We start from the raw sequence: 22,133 nt of genomic DNA on the forward strand, positions 1-22,133 counted from the left end.
GAGTCCACCTGTGGCCAATTCAATTGTTTGGACATGATTTAGAAAGAAACACACCTGTCTATATAAGGTCCCACAGTTGACAGTGCATGTCAGAGGAAAAAACTATACCATGAAGTCCAAGGGACTGTCTGTTGATTTCAGTGGCCAGTTTATTATGTACACCCATCTAGTATCGGGTTGGACCCCCTTTTGCCTCCAGAACGGCCTGAATTATCGGGGCCTGGAAACATTGCTCTATTGGTATCAAGGCACATAACTTGTGCCAGGAAAACATTTCCCACACCATTATACCACCACCACCAGCCTGTACCATTGATACCAGGCATGATGGGGCCATTGACTCATGCTGCTTACGGCAAATCCTGACTGGAATTTGTTGGACAAGCAATGTTTTTCCACTCCTCAATTGTCCAGTTTTGGTGATCGCGTGTCCACTGGAGATGTTGTCTTCTTGTTTTTAACTGATAGGAGTGGAACCCGATGTGATCGTCTGCGGCAATAGCCCACTGTGCTGTGCCATTATTTGCCTGTTTGTGGCCAGCCTGTTAGCTTGTATAGTTCTTGCCATCCTCATTCAACCTTTAATCAGTGAGCTGTTTTCGCCCACAGGACTGCCAATGACTGGATGTTTTTTGTTTGTCCCAATATTCTCAGTAAACCCTAGACACTATTGTGTGTGAAAAGCCCAGGAGGCAGGCTGTTTCTGAGATACTGGAACCAGCGCACCTGGCACCGACGATCATASCACACTCAAAGTTGCTTAGGTCACTCGTTTTGCCCATTCTAACATTCAATCGAACAATAACTGAATGTCTCGATGCCTGTCTGCCTGCTTTATATAGCAAACCATGGCAACATAGCGCCGTGTCTGTAGGTATAAAACCATTTCTAAAGTGTTGAAAGTTTCCAAGAGCACAGTGGTCTCCATCATTGGAAATTGGAAAAAAAATATAGAACTACCCAGACTGCCTAGAGCTGGCTGTCCGACCATTCTTGGCAACTGGGCAAGAAGGACCTTGGTCAGAGAGGTGACCAAGAACCTAATGACCACTCTGACAGAACTACAGAGTTTCTTGGCTGATATGGGAGAACTTGTCGGAAGGACAGTCTCTACAGCACTTCACCAATCTGGGCTTCATGGGAGAGTGGTTGACGGAAGCCACTCCTGAGAAAAAGGCACATGACAGCACGCCTGGAGTTTGCAAAGAGCATAAGGCAAATATTATGTGGTCTGATGAGACAAGAATTGTACTCTTTGGAGAAAACCAGGCACAGCTCATCACCTGTCTAACATCATCCCTACCATTAAGAATGGTGCTGGCAGCATCATGCTAAGGGTATGCTTTTCAGCGGCAGGGACTGGGAGACTGGTAAGGATAGAGGGAACAATGAATGGAGCCAAATACTGGCAAATCCTTGGTGAGAACCTGCTTCAGAGTGCAAACGACCATAGACTAGGGCGAAGATTTACATTCCAACAGGACAATGACCCTAAGCATACAGCCAAAGCCATGCTGGAATGGCTTCAGAACAAGAACGTGAAAGTCCTTGAGTGGACCATTCACCTCCCTGACCAAGACCATTCTCCCCCGATTACTCAGTTTGGCCAGGCGGCCAGCTCCAGGAAGACTCTTGGTGGTTCCAAACTTCTTCCATTTAAGAATGATGGAGGCCACTGTGTTCTTGGGGACCTTCAATGCTSCAGACATTTTTTGGTACCCTTCCCCAGATCTGTGCCTCGACACAATCTTGTCTCGGAGTTCTACGGACAATTCCTTCAACCTCATGGCTTAGTTTTTGACATGTACTGTCAACTGTGGGACCTTATATAGACAGGTGTGTGCCTTTCCAAATCATGTCCAATCAATTGAATTTAGCACAGGTGGACTCCAATCAAGTTGTAGAAACATCTCAAGGATGATCAATGGAAACAGGATGCACCTGAGCTCAAATTCGAGTCTCATAGCAAAGGGTCTGAATACTTATGTAAATAAGGTTTTTCTGTTTTTTTTATTTTTAACACTTTTGCACACAAAAAACAACAACCTGTTTTCGCTTTGTCATTATGGGGTATTGTGTGCAGATTGATGAGGAACATTTCTTATTTAATCAATTTTAGAATTAAGGCTGTAACGTAACAAAATGTGGAAAAAGTCAGGGGTTCTGAATACTTTCCTGAGTACACTGTACTAGTGATGTGCAGTTCCTGAACGATTTTGTTCTTTTTGACTAATCTTTTTACTGACTCGAGAGTCATTATTCCTTTTTCTGACTGACTCGTTTATTTTAGATGTTTGTTTGACCTGCTGGCTACAATGAATTCTAAAGTTGGATTAATATGCTCTCCTTTGCAGACTCCGGAGACGTGCCCCGACCAACAAATGTCCGTCTTATATGCACGCAGGCAAAAGAGATCATGCTGCAGGCAGCATAGTGAAGAAAAATACATGTTTACAACTGACAGTTGATCTCATGGTCCAAGAATGCAATTAATTGATTATTGAATGTTATGATGGGCACAACTTTGTAGAACCAAAACATACACAGCCTCTGTTAAACAAACTCGAACTTGAGAACCAATCGTGTGGGGTGATGCACTTTGCGAACGGTATTGTGCTTACCACCCTCACGGCAGTCAAGCAATGCATTTTGCAATGAGGTGTTCAGAGTCTAGTCCAGTTAATCTTATTTGTATGTCTAGCAATCATCAAATGTTCATTGTTTAAAGCACGCTTTTAAAAGTCTGTCACAAATGACAGCTCCAACAAGCCCCTTATGGTGAATGATAAGTGAACGTAAGGCTTGTAGAATCAGAACTATTTAGAGTTTTTAGTTTATCTTTTGCCGGTAAGTCCTACATGCTTTGGCATTACTGACTCAAATGAACAAAATTAGATTAAATATTCATTATTTTTAATGAACGAGTCTTAAAGATCTGAGTCATTAAAAAGAGTCGAACTTCCCATCACTAGTACGTGCAATAGTTCTGCTACCATGTTTTTATTTTGTTTATGACTCTTTTATTATAAGATGCCTAAGGTGTTTTTTAAGCAAAAGAGATGAATCATCATGCTCTGAAATGAGTGTTCCCAAGCTAAACGAGGTGCAGGAAGAAAATGGATGTCACAGGCATAAAGAAGCCAACATCCAGAGTTTGGTTTGAGGCTATGTGCTAAAAGCAGATGCAATGTGTGAATAAAGCGTGTCAGATGCATTTAAGGTATTATGGGACAAAATGGGCATGCTTCCTATTATGCCGCAGTGTCAAAACATTCAAATCTGTTTATAATTAAACTCATTATAGGCTATTATACAGGTATAGGATCTTAATTTGAGTCAGTTTGCTACAGCAGGAAAATGATCATGCAGCAACAGGAAATGTTAATAATTATTATTATATTTATATTATTATTATAATTAATGGACATTTTTGAAGGGGTTGATACATTTTTCGTAAGGGAAAATCAAGTCGGAAATTAGAAAATGGAAATTACAAACTTCAGAAACATTACTCCACAAAATACACTGCAATAGGGCGATCAAATTAAGATCCTACATCTGTAAACCCCAAACCGTGCATCTCTCCTTTAGTGTTCTCAAACCCAGTTTTTATTTGGTGAAAACACACTCAGTACAGCTGTTACGCTGGGCACTCTCAATATAAAAGCATTGATTTCTCCCACCCTCTCACTGTATGATGTCTCTGGCCTTCCCAGGGAAGGAAGGAGATGAAGGAGCTAGATCTAAGACAGGATCTAAATCACTGCTATGAGAAACACCCTGGTGAGGGAGGAGGGAGACGGTGGGGCTGGGAGAAGATAGATGCAGTCCTCTGCTCCCCAGTCTGGTGTCATAAATTACCTGGCCATTGATCCGGTGTGGTCTCAGATTCCCAGCAGCCCTCTCCACACTTTACTCAGGGGGCTGAGAGAATGTGGAAGGGCTGAGACTACCAACAACAGAACTACAATGAGATTGTGTTTCTAACAACCAGAGATTGCTCACACACTGCTTCTCTCCAGAGTCTATGGTACACAGCTCATTCTGTACCTAGAGTACTGTAGCAGAGGAGGCTGGTGGGAGGAGCTATAGGAGGACAGGCTCAATGTAATGGCTTAAATGGAACAAATGGAACAAAGTCACACGTGGTTTCCGGATGTTTGATGTTTTTGATACTTTTCCATCCATACAACGACGTCCTCCTATAGCTGCTCCCACCAGCCTCCTCTGATCTGTAGGTGTTATAGATTTTGGTTGTTTGCACCCAGGTTTTGGTTTGCAAAACAAGAGTATTCATACTAAAGTGTGGTGTCTGATTCAATATTCTTTGAGGGTTTTCAAATTCGGACTGAATTATGGTGAGCAGGGTTGGAAAAGGCAGGATTAATGTAGGTAAAATGGATATCTCCTTGGTTGACATGATGTTTCCAGGCCCATACCTCTGGCTTGTCTAAAGACAACAGGAAGTTAACTCTCCAGAGTGACCAGAGCAGCCAAGTGGATGATGACATTATTTGTGAGTCCATCATGGAAAACCAAATCTTTATTTGGAAATGCTCATCCACTCTCTAAATAGGCTCAGTCACGCGAGGGTGAAAGCCCTGTGTCAGAAAATAAAACAGAAAAATATTGCATGTAATTTTTCACCCATTTGAACCCCCAGAGGAGGAAATGTAATGAATTATTATTTTGCAGATGGATGTGGGGGAAAACAGTATTTAAATATGCAATATGTAACTTTTTGGGCGATCCAACCAAATTCACATAGAAATGTAAGTTATATCTGTCATTCTCATTGAAAGAAAGTTTAAGAATCAGTAGATCTGTTCCTTGTACGCTATTTCTATGCTTCCCGTTCTTAAGTTTAGTTTTTGCATCTTTTAATTTTGGTTTTGTACACCAGCTTCAAACAGATGAAAATACTATATTTGTGGTTATGGAAAATATTTTTCACAGCGGTTTAGATGGTACAATGATTCTCTACACTATACTTGCATGTTTTGTCACATAAACTGAAATTAGGCGAACTATTAGAATTTTTAAAACCAGGAAATGGAGGAGTGATTTCTACATAGTGCATCTTTAAGGTCAGAGGAAATGGGAAATCAGGTCAAATAGTTTGAGGTGTTAATGAAGGCTTTTTGCTGCCTTTTGTCTTCCGCTGCCCTGGGTCCATTCCTTCCTTCCTTCCTTCCTTCCTTCCTTCCTTCCTTCCTTCCTTCCTTCCTTCCTTCCTTCCTTCTTCCTTCCCTTCCTTCCTTCCTTCCTTCCTTCCTTCCGCCTTCCTTCCTTCCTCCTTCCTTCCTTCCTCCTTCCTTCCTTCCTTCCTTCCCACACACCACACACACACACACACACACACACACACACACACACACACACACACACACACAACACCACACACACACACACACACACAACACCAACACACACACACACACACACACACACACACACACACACCACACACACACACACACACGATGTTGTGGAGGCATACACACAACATACACACTGTTAGCCTATTCTGGAGCAGACTGATGACACCCACCAGGTTTACCAGAGGTCCAGTGTTGATTGACAATGGCATGGATGATGTCACCTGATTAGGGTGGATTGGGAGTGAAGCCTATGTAGGAGGGGACATGTTGAGACCCATCTACAATATATTGCAGCTGGCTGGATCTGGCTGTGCGCATGGCTTGCCTGGTACTGTGAGAGAGACTGTAGTGCCGTTAACTTCATTGAATAGATCCTCTCCGTTCTTTCCATATCCATGAGCGCACATCCTTTGTTCCCAGCTGAGGATGGTTCTGCGTTAGCGGCAGAGTACCTTCAAGACATTTCTCTTCTGTCTCTTTCCTCCGTTCTGCTTCACATTTCTCACAAAGCTTTTTTTCTCTTTTTTCTCTAAGAGGACTTCCTTTCAGGTGAAAAAGTCACTGGTTTTTCTATTTTCAGCGGATTGACCTGTGTTTGTGTGGTGTGTGTGTGGTGTGTGTGTGTGTGTGTTGGTGTTTGTTGTGTGGTGTGTGTGTTGTGTGTGTGGTGTGTGTGTTGTGTGTGTGTTGTGTGTGTGTGTGTGTGTGTGTGTGTGTGGTGTGTGAGTGAGTGATGTGATGAGAAAGGAGCGAGAGAAGCAGTCATGTTAGGTGAACCAAGTTGTACACTCCACTTTCAATACATGCCTCTTATCTAAGAACTGCCCCTTGGGCAATTAGCTTGTGTGCTAACCTCTTATATACAGTTGGAGCAAAGGTGAAGGTGACTTGCCTCAATTATCTCAACCATTCTGAATCACTACAGCACCACTCCTTCTGGAGTCTGCTTTTCCAATGAATTATGATCCTTTGTAATGGAGATGAACCCTTCTAAAAGCCTGTAGTTAGCCTACTTAACACAGATCTCTAAAAGCCTGTAGTTAGCCTACTAACACAGATCTTCTAAAAGCCTGTAATTAGCCTACTTAACACAGATCTTCTAAAGCTGTAGTTAGCCTACTTAACACAGATCTTCTAAAAGCCTGTAGTTAGCCTACTTAACACAGATCTTCTAAAAGCCTGCAGTTAGCCTACTAACACAGATCTTCTAAAAGCCTGTAGTTAGCCTACTTAACACAGATTTCTAAAAGCCTGTAGTTAGCCTACTTAACACAGATCTTCTAAAAACTGTAGTAGCCTACTTAACACAGATCTTCTAAAAGCCTGTAGTTAGCCTACTTAACACAGATCTTCAAAGCCTGTAGTTAGCCTACTTAACACAGATCTTCTAAAAGCCTGTAGTTAGCCTACTTAACACAGATCTTCTAAAAGCCTGTAATTATCCTACTTAACACAGATCTTCTAAAAGCCTGTAGTTAGCCTACTTAACACAGATCTTCTAAAAGCCTGTAGTTAGCCTACTTAACACAGATCTTCTAAAAGCCTGCAGTTAGCCTACTTAACACAGATCTTCTAAAAGCCTGTAGTACCTACTTAACACAATCTCTAAAAGCCTGTAGTTAGCCTACTTAACACAGATCTTCTAAAAGCCTGTAGTTAGCCTACTTAACACAGATCTTCTAAAAGCCTGTAGTTAGCCTACTTAACACAGATCTTCTAAAAGCCTGTAGTTATACTACTTAACACAGATCTTCTAAAAGCCTGTAGTTAGCCTACTTAACACAGATCTTCTAAAAGCCTGTAGTTAGCCTACTAACACAGATCTTCTAAAAGCCTGAGTTAGCCTACTTAACACGATCTTCTAAAAGCCTGCATTAGCCTACTTAACACAGATCTTATAAGCCTGTAGTAGCCTACTTAACACAGATCTTCTAAAAGCCTTAGTTAGCCTACTTAACACAGATCTTCTAAAAGCCTAGTAGCCTACTTAACAACAGATCTTCGATAAAGCCTGAGTTAGACCTACTTAACACAGATCTTCTAAAACCGTAAGTAGCCTACTTAACACAGATCTTCTAAAAGCCTGTAGTTAGCCTACTTAACACAGATCTTCTAAAAGCCTGTAGTTAGCCTACTTAACACAGATCTTAAAACTGGGTCACATAGTGCTAATTTGAAAGGCTTCGTGTGTTGTGTTGGGGCTTGATCTAATAACATGGGCGCTCCGCGTCCTTATATGGGGCTTTGGGGGTAATGCTATCAGATTAACATTTGCATAGTGCTGATGTATTATTCATGGTGTGCCTGCCTCCCCAATTAGCCTGAGACGGGCCTTCTCTTGACTGGCTTTAACATCTGTGCGACCCGGAAGTTTGCCTTCCGTCATAGATAACAGGGGTGGGGGTGGGAGGTCCTCCAGGCCCCCTAGTTGTCTGTTCACAACACCAATCAGAGGGTGTGGCTGACTCCCTATTCCAAGAGAGAAGGGTGTTTCTAAACGTACAGGCAGGGCTGGTGAGAGAGAGGATGAAATACACAGAGCATGGACAACATACTGTAATATCTAGCACAGTATTAGAATTACTAGAGGTGTTTGCCTGTAGGTTTCCCAGAGAGCCTGGTCTTCACACACACACACACACACACCGCTCCCTGTAGCATCTCATCCATCTGTCATAAGCAGCACAGCCTATTTTATGTGGGCTGCTGTGGAGGAGAGGAAAGTGTTGAGTGGGCTGCAATGTTCTGTTCTGTTTTTCCAGAGGTGTGTGGAGTGATTCCCTCCCGTAGACACAGGTACACACATCACCAGCTGCTGTCTGTGTGTTTCAAATGACTGTGTCTGTCTGCTTGACTCTCTCTTAGACAGACTTGACTCTCTCCCACTGACTCTGACTATCTGATCCACTCACTGACTCATATCAGCTGCCTCAGTCTGTGTGGACCCATCTCTCAACTCCCCATCTCTCCTCAGACTGTATCCACCCTTTTCCCCCTCGCTTGCTTAGTTGCTCTGCACTCTGTTCTTTTTTCATCATCCTCAGAGTCAGACACAACAACCCCTTCCACCCCTTACCCTCCTCCCCTCCCATCCCCCTCTACCCCACAGGACTTGTTCTCTGCCGGCTTTCCCTTTTAGTTAACACCAAAGCGCCTCAGTTTTGGCAAAACAACCCCTTTTTCCTCCCCCTCCTCCTTCCCTTTAATTCCAGAGCTCTCAGGTTTATGAGGAAGCTCGCATTTGTATCCCTTCATTTGTGAAGCAGTGGGGAGGCAGTGCACTTGAGGGTCACAGTTCCTCCACAGTGCTGGGGTAATGCATTATTATCTGTGTGAGGGGTGGGTTGGGCAACACCACTGAGATGCTGTCAGGGGGTGACAGCCCTTTGTTACCTGTTTTCTCCCTCTTTGCRGTTCGCTCATGTCATCCTCCTCTCTTCCCTTTTCTCTTCTCCACCCCATACCAACAAGTGTTCTTATTGCTCACACTGGTTGTTGGCTGTTGTTTTAATGTTTTATTTCATTTCATTCATCAGAGCATTTTTGTAAACCTTTATTTAACTAGGCAAGTCAGTTAAGAACAACTTCTTATTTACAATGACATCCTAGGAACAGTGGGTTAATTGCCTTGTTCAGGGGCAGAACGACATATTTTTATCTTGTCAGCTCGGGGATACGATCTAGCAACATGTCGGTTACTGGCCCAATGCTCTAACCACTAGTGTAACGGCTGTTTGAAGAAGAGGACCAAGGTGCAGCGTGGGTACGTGTGTTCATGATTTTAATACAGCTGAACACTAGAACAAAAAATAACAAGCGGAACAAAGAAACAGTTCTGTCTGGTGCAGACACACAAAACAGAAAATACTACCCACAAAACCCATGTGGGCAAGAGCTACCTAAGTATGGTTTCAATCAGAGACAACGATAGACAGCTGCCTCTGATTGAGAACCACACCCGGCCAAACAACAAAGAAATACAAAACATGACACAAAAACATAGAATGCCCACCCCAACTCACGCCCTGGACCAAACAAAATAGAGACATAAAAAGGATCTCTAGGGTCAGGGCGTGACAGTACCCCTCCAAAGGTGCGGGCTCCGGCCGCAAAACCTGAACCTATAGGGGAGGGTCTGGGGGGCATCTTGGAAATTTCAGAAAATGATGTCATGGCTTTAGAAACTTCTGATAGGCTAATTGACATCATTTGAGTCAATTGAAGGTGTACCTGTGGATGTATTTCAAGCCTTACCTTCAAACTCAGTGCCTCTTGCTTGACATCCTGGATAATAAAGATATCAGCCAAGACCTCAGAAAATTGTAGACCTCCACAAGTCTGGTTCATCCTTGGGAGCAATTTCCAAATGCCTGAAGGTACCACATTCATCTGTACAAACAATACTACGCAAGTATAATCACCTATGGACCACACAGCCGTCATACCGCTCAGGAAGGAGACGCGTTCTGTCTCCCAGAGACAAACATACTTTGGTGCGAATAGTGCAAATCAATCTCAGAACAACAACAAAGGACCTTGTGAAGATGCTGGAGGAAACAGGTACATACATATAAACAGGTACATCCGCGTCAAACGACCACCCCTCATCACTGTCAAACGCTCCCTAAAACACTTCTGCGAGCAGGCCTTTCTAATCGACCTGGCCCGGGTACCCTGGAAGGATATTGACCTCATCCCGTCAGTTGAGGATGCCTGGTCATTCTTTAAATGTTACTTCTCACCATATTAGACAAGCATGCTCCGTTCAAAAATGCAGAACCAAGAACAGATATAGCCCTTGGTTCCTCCAACCTGACTGCCCTCGACCAGCACAAAAAACATCCTGTGGCGAACTGCAATAGCATCGAAGAGCCCCCGCGATATGCAACTGTTCAGGGAAGTCAGGAACCAATACACGCAGTCAGTCAGGAAAGCAAAGGCCAGCTTTTTCAAGCAGAATTTGCATCCTGTAGCTCTAACTCCAAAAAGTTCTGGGATACTGTAAAGTCCATGGAGAACAAGAGCACCTCCTCCCAGCTGCCCACTGCACTGAGGCTAGGTAACACGGTCACCACCGATAAATCCGTGATAATCGAAGACTTCAACAAGCATTTCTCAATGGCTGGCCATGCCTTCCTCCTGGCGACTCCAACCTTGGCCAACAGCCCGCCCCCCCCGCTGCTACTCGCCCAAGCCTCCCCAGCTTCTCCTTTACCCAAATCCAGATAGCAGATGTTCTGAAAGAGCTGGAAAACCTGGACCCATACAAATCAGCTGGGCTTGACAATCTGGACCCCCTATTTCTGAACTGTCCGCCGCCATTGTCGCACCCCCTATCACCAGCCTGTTCAACCTCTCCTTCGTATCATCTGAGATCCCCAAGGATTGGAAAGCTGCCGCGGTCATCCCCTCTTCAAAGGGGGAGACACCCTGGACCCAAACTGTTACAGACCTATATCCATCCTGCCCTGCCTATCTAAGGTCTTCGAAAGCCAAGTCAACAAACAGATCACTGACCATCTCGAATCCCACCGTACCTTCTCCGCTGTGCAATCCGGTTTCCGAGCCGTCATGGGTGCACCTCAGCCACGCTCAAGGTACTAAACGATATCATAACCGCCATCGATAAAAGACATTACTGTGCAGCCGTCTTCATCGACCTGGCCAAGGCTTTCGACTCTGTCAATCACCATATTCTTACGGCAGACTCAGTAGCCTCGGTTTTTCTAATGACTGCCTTGCCTGGTTCACCAACTACTTTGCAGACAGGTTCAGTGTGTCAAATCGGAGGGCATGTTGTCCGGTCCTCTGGCAGTCTCTATGGGGTACCACAGGGTTCAATTCTCGGGCCGACTCTTTTCTCTGTATACATCAATGATGTTGCTCTTGCTGCGGGCGATTCCCTGATCCACCTCTACGCAGACGACACCATTCTATATACTTCCGGCCCTTCCTTGGACACTGTGCTATCTAACCTCCAAACGAGCTTCAATGCCATACAACACTCCTTCCGTGGCCTCCAACTGCTCTTAAACGCTAGTAAAACCAAATGCATGCTTTTCAACCGTTCGCTGCCTGCACCCGCACGCCCGACTAGCATCACCACCCTGGACGGTCCGACCTAGAATATGTGGACATCTATAAGTACCTAGGTGTCTGGCTAGACTGCAAACTCTCCTTCCAGACTCATATCAAACATCTCCAATCCAAAATCAAAGCAAGAATCGGCTTTCTATTCCGCAACAAAGCCTCCTTCACTCACGCCGCCAAACTTACCCTAGTAAAACTGACTATCCTACCGATCCTCGACTTCGGCGATGTCATCTACAAAATAGCTTCCAATACTCTACTCAGCAAACTGGATGCAGTTTATCACAGTGCCATTCGTTTTGTTACTAAAGCACCTTATACGACCCACCACTGCGACCTGTATGCCCTAGTCGGCTGGCCCTCGCTACATGTTCGTCGTCAGACCCACTGGCTCCAGGTCATCTACAAGGCTATGCTAGGTAAAGTGCGCCTTATCTCAGTTCACTGGTCACGATGGCTACACCCACCGCAACACGCGCTCCAGCAGGTGTATCTCACTGATCATCCCTAAAGCCAAAACCTCATTTGGACGCCTTTCCTTCCAGTTCTCTGCTGCCTGCGACTGGAACGAATTGCAAAAATCTCTGAAGTTGGAGACTTTTATCTCCCTCAACAACTTTAAAAATCTGCTATCCGAGCAGCTAACCGATCGCTGCAGCTGTACATAGTCCATCTGTAAACTACCCACCCAATTTACCTACCTCACCCCCATACTGCTTTTATTTATTTACTTTTCTGCTCTTTTGCACACCAGTATCTCTTCTTGCACATGATCATCTGATGATTTATCACTCCAGTGTTAATCTGCTAAATTGTAATTATTCGATTTATTGCCTACCTCATGCCTTTTGCACACATTGTATATAGATTCTCTTTTTTTTCTACCATGTTTTGACTTGTTTATTGTTTACTCCATGTGTAACTCTGTGTTGTCTGTTCACACTGCTATGCTTTATCTTGGCCAGGTCGCAGTTGCAAATGAGAACTTGTTCTCAACTAGCCTACCTGGTTAAATAAAGGTTAAATAAAAAAATAAAATAAAAAATATATATATATATATATGTATATCTGTCACGTTCGTCGTTTGGATGAAGAGAGGACCAAGGCGCAGCGTGATAACAATACATCTTCTATTTATTATAACGAAGACGAAGAACACTTAAACAAACTATACAAAAACAACAAACGAACGTGAAGCTATAATTACAATAAGTGCAGACACAGGCAACTTACATATAGACAATCACCCACGAACTACCTAATGAATATGGCTGCCTAAATATGGTTCCCAATCAGAGACACGACAGACAGCTGTCTCTAATTGAGAACCAATCTAGGCAACCATAGACATACATACACCTAGACTAGACACTGCCCCATAAAACATACATCCCCCATGTCACACCCTGACCTAACTAAAATAATAAAGAAAACAAAGATAACTAAGGCCAGGGCGTGACAATATTCACAGTAAAACGAGTCCTATATCGACATCACCTGAAAGGCCGCTCAGCAAGGAAGAAGCCACTGCTCCAAAACCGCCATTAAAAATCCAGACTACGGTTTGCAACTGCACATGGGGTACAAAGATCATACTTTTTGAAGAAATGTCCTCGGGTCTGATGAAACAAAAATAGAACTGTTTGGCCATAATGACCATCGTTATGTTTGGAGGTAAAAAGGGGGAGGCTTGCAAGCCGAAGAACAATGATTTGGATATATTGAAGCAACATTTCAAGACATCAGTCAGGAAGTTAAGGCTTGGTCACAAATGGGTCTTCCAAATGGACAATGACCCCAAGCATACTTCCAAAGCTGTGGCAACATGGCTTAAGGACAACAAAGGCAAGGTATTGGAGTGGCCATCACAAAGCCCTGACCTCAATCCTATAGAAAATTTGTGGGCAGAACTGTAAAAGCGTGTGTGAGCAAGGAGACCTACAAACCTGACTCCGTTACACTAGCTCTGTCAGGAGGAATGGGCCTAAATTCACCCAACTTATTGTGGGAAGCTTGTGGAAGGCTATCCGAAACATTTTACCCAAGTTAAACAACTCAAGGCAATGCTACCAAATACTAATTGAGTGTATATAAACTTCTGACCCACTGGGAATGTAATGAAAGAAATAAAAGCTGAAATAATCTTTCTCTCTACTATTATTCTGACATTTCACATTCTTAAAATAAAGTGGTGATCCTAACTGACCTAAGACAGGGAACTTTTACTAGGATTAAATGTCAGTAATTGTGAAAAACTGAGTTTAAATGTATTTGGCTAAGGTGTATGTAAACTTCCGACTTCAACTGTATATGTTATAAAGAAATGAAAATGCAAAGGTTTAGTGCAGTTAGAGATACAAGAGATGTTCTGACTGTAGTATTTCACACAGAAAAATGACATGCAAGACTAGCTATGGATATGTGGGGTAACACAGTAGGATACTCCCATGTGAGTTGTATTCAGGACAGCAGCAGCCTGAGGACCTGACCATGTTCAGAGTGTCTCCCGGGTGTGTTCAGAGCTGTAGAGATGGTGTGTGTATATGTGTGTTTTCCACTCAACAGATCATGATTCCATCACTCATCCCCTCAGCTCTGTTATCTTACACTAGGCAACAGTACATGCATTAGAATGTCTTCCACATATTCGCTCCTATGATCTCTGTCTGGAGCCCCCCCCCCCACTCCAACCACCTCCTGCAAATGTTACCTTTTATCCTTGGCAGAAGAATACACTTTTTTCCCTCTCCATTTGACAATCGGCAGACATGATAACCTTAGCTAGTGAACTGCAAATGCCACTGCAGCGGCCAGCCAATCACGTCGCACGTCACTGGGCGCGGTGGCCGGTGTTGCTCTCTTATGTGGCTCAGTGCAACGACTCTCTCTCTGTGGAGATGTGCTGTATGAATGTGAATCAGCAGAAACCTGAGGTCTGGACACYCAGGACTGGCATGAATATCCAGAACAATGGACAATAGCATATCATATCTCAAACTCATTCAGCCTATTATCCACTTAAAAATGCAAGGCTGCTCAACTACTAACATGAAAACACAGCAGGTGCCAAAAGAAAGACTGTTCTCAACACGCATTCCATAGCAGCTGAAATTAGTCAAGGGATGTGTTTCAAGCCCAAAGCTTTCATCAGCATAAATACCCAAGTATTTTTGGTTAACGAAGCCGCCCCGGCCTCTCTCACACTATCAGGAAAACACATTGGTACAGAGTCTGTCTCCATGGCCACAGCTGCTTCTCGACCCACACGGTAAGATACAGTATGAAAGAGCCTATCTCAGTGAGCTAGGTAATATCTACACATTAGGTGGTGAGAGATGGAAGACAATAATGCTGCTGCGTTATTGTTTTGTCGCGGTACTTATGGTTGTCTCTCACCCGTAGTCTGATACATTGTACTTATTGCAGAAACACATTTACTCATGAAGAGATTCACTCTGATGCACAAGATAATTTAGCCAATTCTATAACGTCACCATGCATGGAATATTGGATATGTGGTACACACTCTTCTCATTCCTAACTGAGAGAGCAGGTTGATCTAGTATAACATCAGTGCATAGGGCCGGTGGCTTCTACCAAGTGGTGTCTGATATGTACTGGCAAATTCACAAGGATGTCTAAATCCATGCTAGAGGGAAAGCACAGTTCATACAGCACATCTCCTGTACCTGAAGAGGTGACCCTACACTCTTAGAAAAAAGGGTTCTATAGGGGTTATTCGGCTGTCCCCATAGGAGAACCCTTTTTGTTCCCAGGTAATTACCCTTTTTTGGTTCCAYGTAGAACCCTTTTGAGTTTCTTGTAGAATCCTCAGTGGAAAGGCTTCTAGATGGAACCCAAAAGGTTTCTACCTGGAACCAAAAGGGTTCTATTTCGAACCATAAAGGGTCATTGAAAGGGTTCTCCTTTGGGGAAAGCTGAAGAACCCTTTTAGGTTCTAGATAGCACCTTTTTTTCTAAGAGTGTAGTGTTGGTTTGAGTCATTGGTACTACTATGAGATACTATGACATGGGTTATAGGGGGATATTGCTAGGAGACAGGTGTCTCTCTGCTCTCTGCCTGTGTTATCTGAGTCAGAGATGTACTACTTCAGTCCCAGCTTCAGACAGAGCCTCAGGAGCACAATCAGCCTGGCATCGTGTTTAATCACGCTTAGCATACATACAGGAAGGAGGAGGAAGTGGAGAGCCTGTCAATCATGACCAGGAAATTAAATAGGCCTATTCTCTAAAAGATGTAACAATGATATTGCTTATTACAGATCCTGAGTGGCGCAGCGGTCTAAGGCAAGAGGTGTCAAGAGGTGTCACTGCAGTCCCTGGTTCGAATCCAGGCTGCATCACATCCGGCCGTGATTGGGACTCCTATAGGGTGGCAGACAATTGGCTCAGCGTTGTCCGGGTTTGGCTGGGGTAGGCCGTCATTGTAAATAAGAATGTGTTCTTACCTGAATTGCCTAGTTAAATAAAGGTTAAATAAAAATCAAAAATCAAAACAAAAAAAAATTAGGAGTTGGATTGAGCTAGAAACATTTCTGGTGTTCACAGCAGTCCCCAAATGTAGTAAAACGAAATTCACTTTTTCAGGACCCTGTCTTTCAAAGATAATTAGTAAAAATCCAAATAGATCTTCATTGTAAAGGGTTTAAACACTGTTTCCCATGCTTGTTCAATGAACCATAAACAATTAATGAACATGCACCTGTGGAACGGTCGTTAAGACACTAACAGCTTACAGACGGTAGACAATTAAGGTCACAGTTATGAAAACCTAGGACACTAAAGAAGCCTTTCTACTGACTCTGAAAAACACCAAAAGAAAGATGCCCAGGATCCCTGCTCATCTGCGTGAACGTGCCTGAAGGCATGCTGCAAGGAGGCATGAGGACTGCAGATGTGGCCAGGGCAATACATTTCAATGTCCATACTGTGAGATGCCTAAGACAGCGCTACAGGGAGACAGGACGGACAGCTGATCGTCCTCGCAGTGACATCGTACATCCGAACATCACACCTGCGGACAGGTACAGGATGGCAACAACAACTGTTCGAGTTACACCAGGAACGCACAATCCCTCCATCAGTGCTCAGACTGTCCGCAATAGGCTGAGAGAGGCTGGACTGAGGGCTTGTAGGCCTGTTTTAAGGCAGGTCCTCACCAGACATCACCAGCAACAACTGTCAGCTATGGGCACAAACCCACTCGTCGCTGGACCAGACAGGACTGCAAAAAGTGCTCTTCACTGATGAGTCGCGGTTTTGTCTCACCAGGGGTGATGGTCGGATTCGTGTTTATCGTCGAAGGAATGAGCGTTACACCGAGGCCTGTGCTCTGGAGCGGATCGATTTGGAGGTGTAGGGTCCGTCATGGTCTAGGGCGGTGTGTACAGCATCATCGGACTGAGCTTGTTGTCATGCGCAGGCAATCTCAAAGCTGTGCGTTACAGGGAAGACTCATCCTGACATGACCCTCCAGCATGACAACGCCACCACGAACAGAACGAGCAGTATAGCTGATTTTCTGCAAGATAGGAATATCAGTGTTCTGCCTTGGCCAAGCGAAGAGCCCGGATCTCAATCCCATTGAGCACGTCTGGGACCTGTTGGATTGGAGGGTGAGGGCTAGGGCCATTCCCCCCAGGAATGTCTGGAATTGCAGGTGCCTTGGTGGAAGAGTGGGGTAAAATCTCACTGCAAGAACTGGCAAATCTGGTGCAGTCCATGAGGAGGAGATGCACTGCAGTACTTAATGCAGCTGGTGGCCACACCAGATACTGACTGTTACTTTTGATTTTGACCCCCCTTTGTTCAGGGACACATTATTCCAATTKTGTTAGTCACATGTCTGTGGAACTTGTTCAGTTTATGTCTCAGCTGTTGACTCTTATATTCATACAAATATTTACACATGTTATGTTTGCTGAAAATGAATGCAGTTGACAGTGAGAGGACGTTTCTTTTTTTGCTGAGTTGATATGTTATATTGTCACATATAGGTGCAGTGAAATGTGGTGTTTTACAGGGTCAGCAATTTCCCTCTTTTATTTTCAGATTCACATGTCACTTTATAATCATTATCCTTCAATAGGTATCACGTAAACATTTAACAGGTAAAGAATATTATCAGGAAAACCCCTCAACATATAACGTTCTAATTACTGAGAGCACGCACCTGCTGGATAACTAATACGCACATACGGCACGTCTCGGTATGAATTTGTTTGAAAAAGTAAGCAACATAAACAAACATTATCAAACAGTCTGTGTTTGGCGCAAACTGAGGGTCTAGCAAGCAATGGAGTGGAGTGTCCAAATGGACGGGAGCTCACCAGTACACATCATCACAAATCTTATCCCACACTGTTTCTGACCTTGAGGTGTTTCTTCTCTCTCTCTTCCAGTTTCTCTGTCTGAAGAACATCCGGACGTTCCTCAAGGTGTGCCACGACAAGTTTGGCCTGCGTAACAGTGAGCTGTTTGACCCATTTGACCTGTTCGATGTCAGGGATTTCGGCAAGGTGAGTGATGTTGGTGTTGAATGGAGGTCATTGTGGTTTGGGCGATGAGGCTGTGTGTGCAGCTATTGAAGTGTGGAGTGTTCTGCCCTGCCCAATATCTTGGCTTACTCAGAAATGGGATCTATTTTCCCAATGTGATATAGAGTGCCTTCGGAAAGTATTCAGACCCCTTGACTTTTTCCACATTATGTTACATTACAGCCTTATTCTAAAATGGATCAAATAAAAATCCTCAGCAATCTACACACAATACCCCATAATGACAAAGTGAAAACAGGTTTTTAGAAATGTTGCTAATTTAAAAAAATAAAATAACAGAAATACCTTCTTTACATTCAGACCCTTTGCTATGAGACTCGAAATTGAGCTCAGGTGCATCCTGTTTCCATTGATCATACTTGAGATGTTTCTACAACTTGATTAGAGMACACCTGTGGTAAATTCATTTGATTGGACACGATTTGGAAAGGTGCAAACCTGTCTATATAAGGTCGCACAGTTGACAGTGCATGTCAGAGCAAAAACCAAGCCATGAGGTCGAATGAGTTGTCCGTAGAGCTCCGAGACAGGATTGTGTCGAGGCAAAGATCTGGGGAAGGGTACCAAAAAATGTCTGCAGCATTGAAGGTCCCCAAGAACACAGTAGTCTCCATCATTCTTAAATTAAAGAAGTTTGGAAACAGCAAGACTCTTCCTGGAGCTGGACGTCCGGCCAAACTGAGTAATCGGGGAGAAGGGCCTTAGTCAGGGAGGTGACCAAGAACCCGATGGTCACTCTGGTAGAGCTCTGGAGTTCCTCTGTGGAGATGGGAGCACCTTCCAGAAGGACACCCATCTCTGCAGCACTCCACRAATRAGGRCTTTATGGTAGAGTGGCCAGACGGAAGCCACTCCTCAGTAAAAGGCACATGACAGCCCGCTTGGAGTTTGCCAAAAGGCACCTAAAGGCTCTCAGACGATGATAAACAAAATTCTCTGGTCTGATATAACCTGGTTTTGCTTTGTCATTATGGGGTAATGTTATTATTTTATTTAACTAGGCAAGTCAGTTAAGAACAAATTCTTATTTTCAATGACGGCCTAGGAATAGTGGGTTAACTGCCTTGTTCAAGGGCAGAACGACAGATTTTTACCTTGCCAGCTCAGGGATTCAATCTTGCAACCTTTCGGTTTCAAGTCTGARGCTCTAACCACTCGGCTACCTGCCGCTCAATATGTGTAGATTGATGAGGGAAAAAAKCCACTTTAATCAATTTCAGAGTAAGGCTGTAACGTAACAAAATGTGGAAAAAGTCAAGGGGTCTGAATTCTTCCCGAATGCACTGTATATAAAATGCAACACTGTTGCTCCTGCAGAAAATAGATTGTGCCACTAAAAAGCGCTCTTGTTGGAATGATAAGCTTGCTGCTCTGTTGATTTCAATATGGGATGTTTTTGATGGATGAGATGTAATAGGGATATTAGTTACAGCTCGCAGTCAGATCTGTCTGCTGTAGCAGCGGCCTATTGTGCATTTCAGCTATCAGAGCATACGGTGTCACACTTCAGGGTCAGCGCTTTGTGCATGTGTCAGTTAATGTGAATGTGTTTGGGTGAATATGTGTATCTTTGTTTTATGCCAGTGTGTGAGAAGACGGTTCATGGATTTTCCTGGAAGCTGTGTGTGTGTGTTTTGTCCACTTGCCCTTTGGGTATATTCATTCCGTCAATTATGTTACAAAACATTTATTAAAAGGAAGTAAACTAAATCATACAGGGAAGGACCAACCTGAATTTGTCCAAATGAAGCTCTTGTTTTGTTTGGACTAATGAGAACTGTTTGGACTAATTATTACACCCTTAGAGTGTGTGTGTGATTCGTGTGTGATCCAGGGCACATTAACCTGGACGCCTCTCTTTACAGCTAATCCAATTTACTGTGAACCAACTCAGTGCGTTCCATGGGGGAGTGCTGAGATCTCGCCAGGCTATTGGGTCTTATATGTAGTGCCAAGCAGTGGAGTCTTCTGAGGGGAGGACGGCTCATAATAATGTCTGGAACYGAGCAAATGGAATGGCATCAAACACATGAAAAGCATACCACACATTTGATAGCATTCCACCGATTCCACTCCAGTCATTACCACAAGCCCATTTGTCCCTATTAAGGTGCCACCAACCTCCTGTGATTCCAATGTACAGTTGTGGCCAAAAGTTTTGAGAATGACACAAATATTAATTTTCACAAAGTCTGCTGCCTCAGTTTGTATGATGGCAATTTGCATATACTCCAGAATGTTATGAAGAGTGATCAGATGAATTGCAATTAATTGCAAAGTCCCTCTTTGCCATGCAAATTAACTGAATCCCCCAAAAACATTTCCACTGCATTTCAGCCCTGCCACAAAAGGACCAGCTGACATCATGTCAGTGATTCTCTCGTTAACACAGGTGTMWGTGTTGARGAGGACAAGYCTGGAGATCACTCTYTCATGCTGATTGAGTTCGAATAACAGAATGGAAGCTTCAAAAGGAGGGTGGTGCTTGGAATCATTGTTCTTCCTCTGTCAACCATGGTTACCTGCAAAGAAACACATGCCGACATCATTGCTTTGCACAAAAAGGGCTTCACAGGCAAGGATATTGCTGCCAGTAAGATTGCACCTAAATCAACCATTTATCGGATCATCAAGAACTTCAAGGAGAGCTGTTCAATTGTTGTGAAGAAGGCTTCAGGGTGCCCAAGAATGTCCAGCAAGCACCAGGACCGTKTCCTAAAGTTGATTCAGCTGCGGGATTGGTGCACCACCAGTACAGAGCTTGCTCAGGAATTGCAGCAGTTAGGTGTGAGTGCATCTGCACGCACAGTGAGGCGAAGACTTTTGGAGGATGGCCTGGTGTCAAGAAGGGCATGAAAGAAGCCACTTCTCTCCAGGAAAAACATCAGGGACAGACTGATATTCTGCAAAAGGTACAGGGATTGGACTGCTGAGGACTGGGGTAAAGTCATTTTCTCGGATGAATCCCCTTTTCAATTGTTTGGGCCATCCTGAAAAAAGCTTGTCCGGAGAAGACAAGGTGAGCGCTACCATCAGTCCTGTATCATGCCAACAGTAAAGCATCCTGAGACCATTCATGTGTGGGGTTGCTTCTCAGCCAAGGGAGTGGGCTGATTAACAATTTTGCCTAAGAACACAGCCATGAATAAAGAATGGTACCAACACATCCTCCGAGAGCAACTTCTCCCAACCATCCAGGAACAGTTTGGTGACGAACAATGCCTTTTCCAGCATGATGGAGCACCTTGCCATCAGGCAAAAGTGATAACTAAGTGGCTCGGGGAACAAAACATTGATATTTTGGGTCCATGGCCAGGAAACTCCCCAGATCTTAATCCCATTGAGAACTTGTGGTTAATCCTCAAGAGGCGGGTAGACAAACAAAACCCCACAAATTCTGACAAATTCCAAGCATTGATTATACAAGAATGGGCTGCCATCAGTCAGGATGTGGGCCAGAAGTTAATTGACAGCATGCCAGGGCGGATTGCAGAGGTCTTGAAAAAGAAGGGTCAACACTGCAAACATTGACTCTTTGCATCAACTTCATGTAATTGTCAATAAAAGCCTTTGACACTTATGAAATGCTTGTAATTATTAGTTCAGTATTCCATAGTAACATCTGACAAAAATATCTAAAGACACTGAAGCAGCAAACTTTGTGGAAATTAATATTTGTGTCATTCTCAAAACTTTTGGCCACAACTGTATACTGTGATGCTTGGATTTTGTTTGGTCTTTTGCACTGTTGTATCTAGGTGGAATGAGTCAGGTCAGGGGTGTTTATTGATGCTGTAAATGGCCTTCCAGGGCTGAAGTTTGAGGTGTGGGGAAGTGTRTGATTGGGAACAGGTTTGAATTTGTTACAGGACATACTTTAATGTTCACAGTGACTATAATCAGACCCTCTGGCCATGTCATCCAGGCTTAGTTGATATTGACTCTGTATTGGCATTTAACCCCATGAAAATCTTAATCTGACAGCAATATGGACATGGACGAGTCAAAGAGAGAGAGAGAGAGGGCGGGAGGGATAGAGAGCGGGATTGAAAAAGAAAGAYGCCTGTCATTTGGCGTGTTGTAG

At 43.8% G+C, this 22,133-nt stretch overlaps 1 protein-coding gene across 13 annotated transcripts in view; it reads left to right on the forward strand.

Moving 5' to 3' along the window:
• LOC111964081 (guanine nucleotide exchange factor VAV2-like) overlaps positions 1-22,133 on the forward strand; it is a 262,685-nt gene that overhangs the window by 59,474 nt on the left and 181,078 nt on the right. For all 13 annotated transcript variants that reach the window (XM_070443611.1, XM_070443613.1, XM_070443619.1 and 10 more), the window contains exon 2: positions 17,894-18,010. In XM_070443611.1, coding sequence (XP_070299712.1) covers positions 17,894-18,010 — 117 coding nt within the window. The remainder of the gene's footprint in view (positions 1-17,893; positions 18,011-22,133) is intronic.

The sequence above is a fragment of the Salvelinus sp. IW2-2015 genome, linkage group LG5, assembly GCF_002910315.2.
Source record: "Salvelinus sp. IW2-2015 linkage group LG5, ASM291031v2, whole genome shotgun sequence".
In the NCBI taxonomy this organism is placed as follows: domain Eukaryota; kingdom Metazoa; phylum Chordata; class Actinopteri; order Salmoniformes; family Salmonidae; genus Salvelinus; species Salvelinus sp. IW2-2015.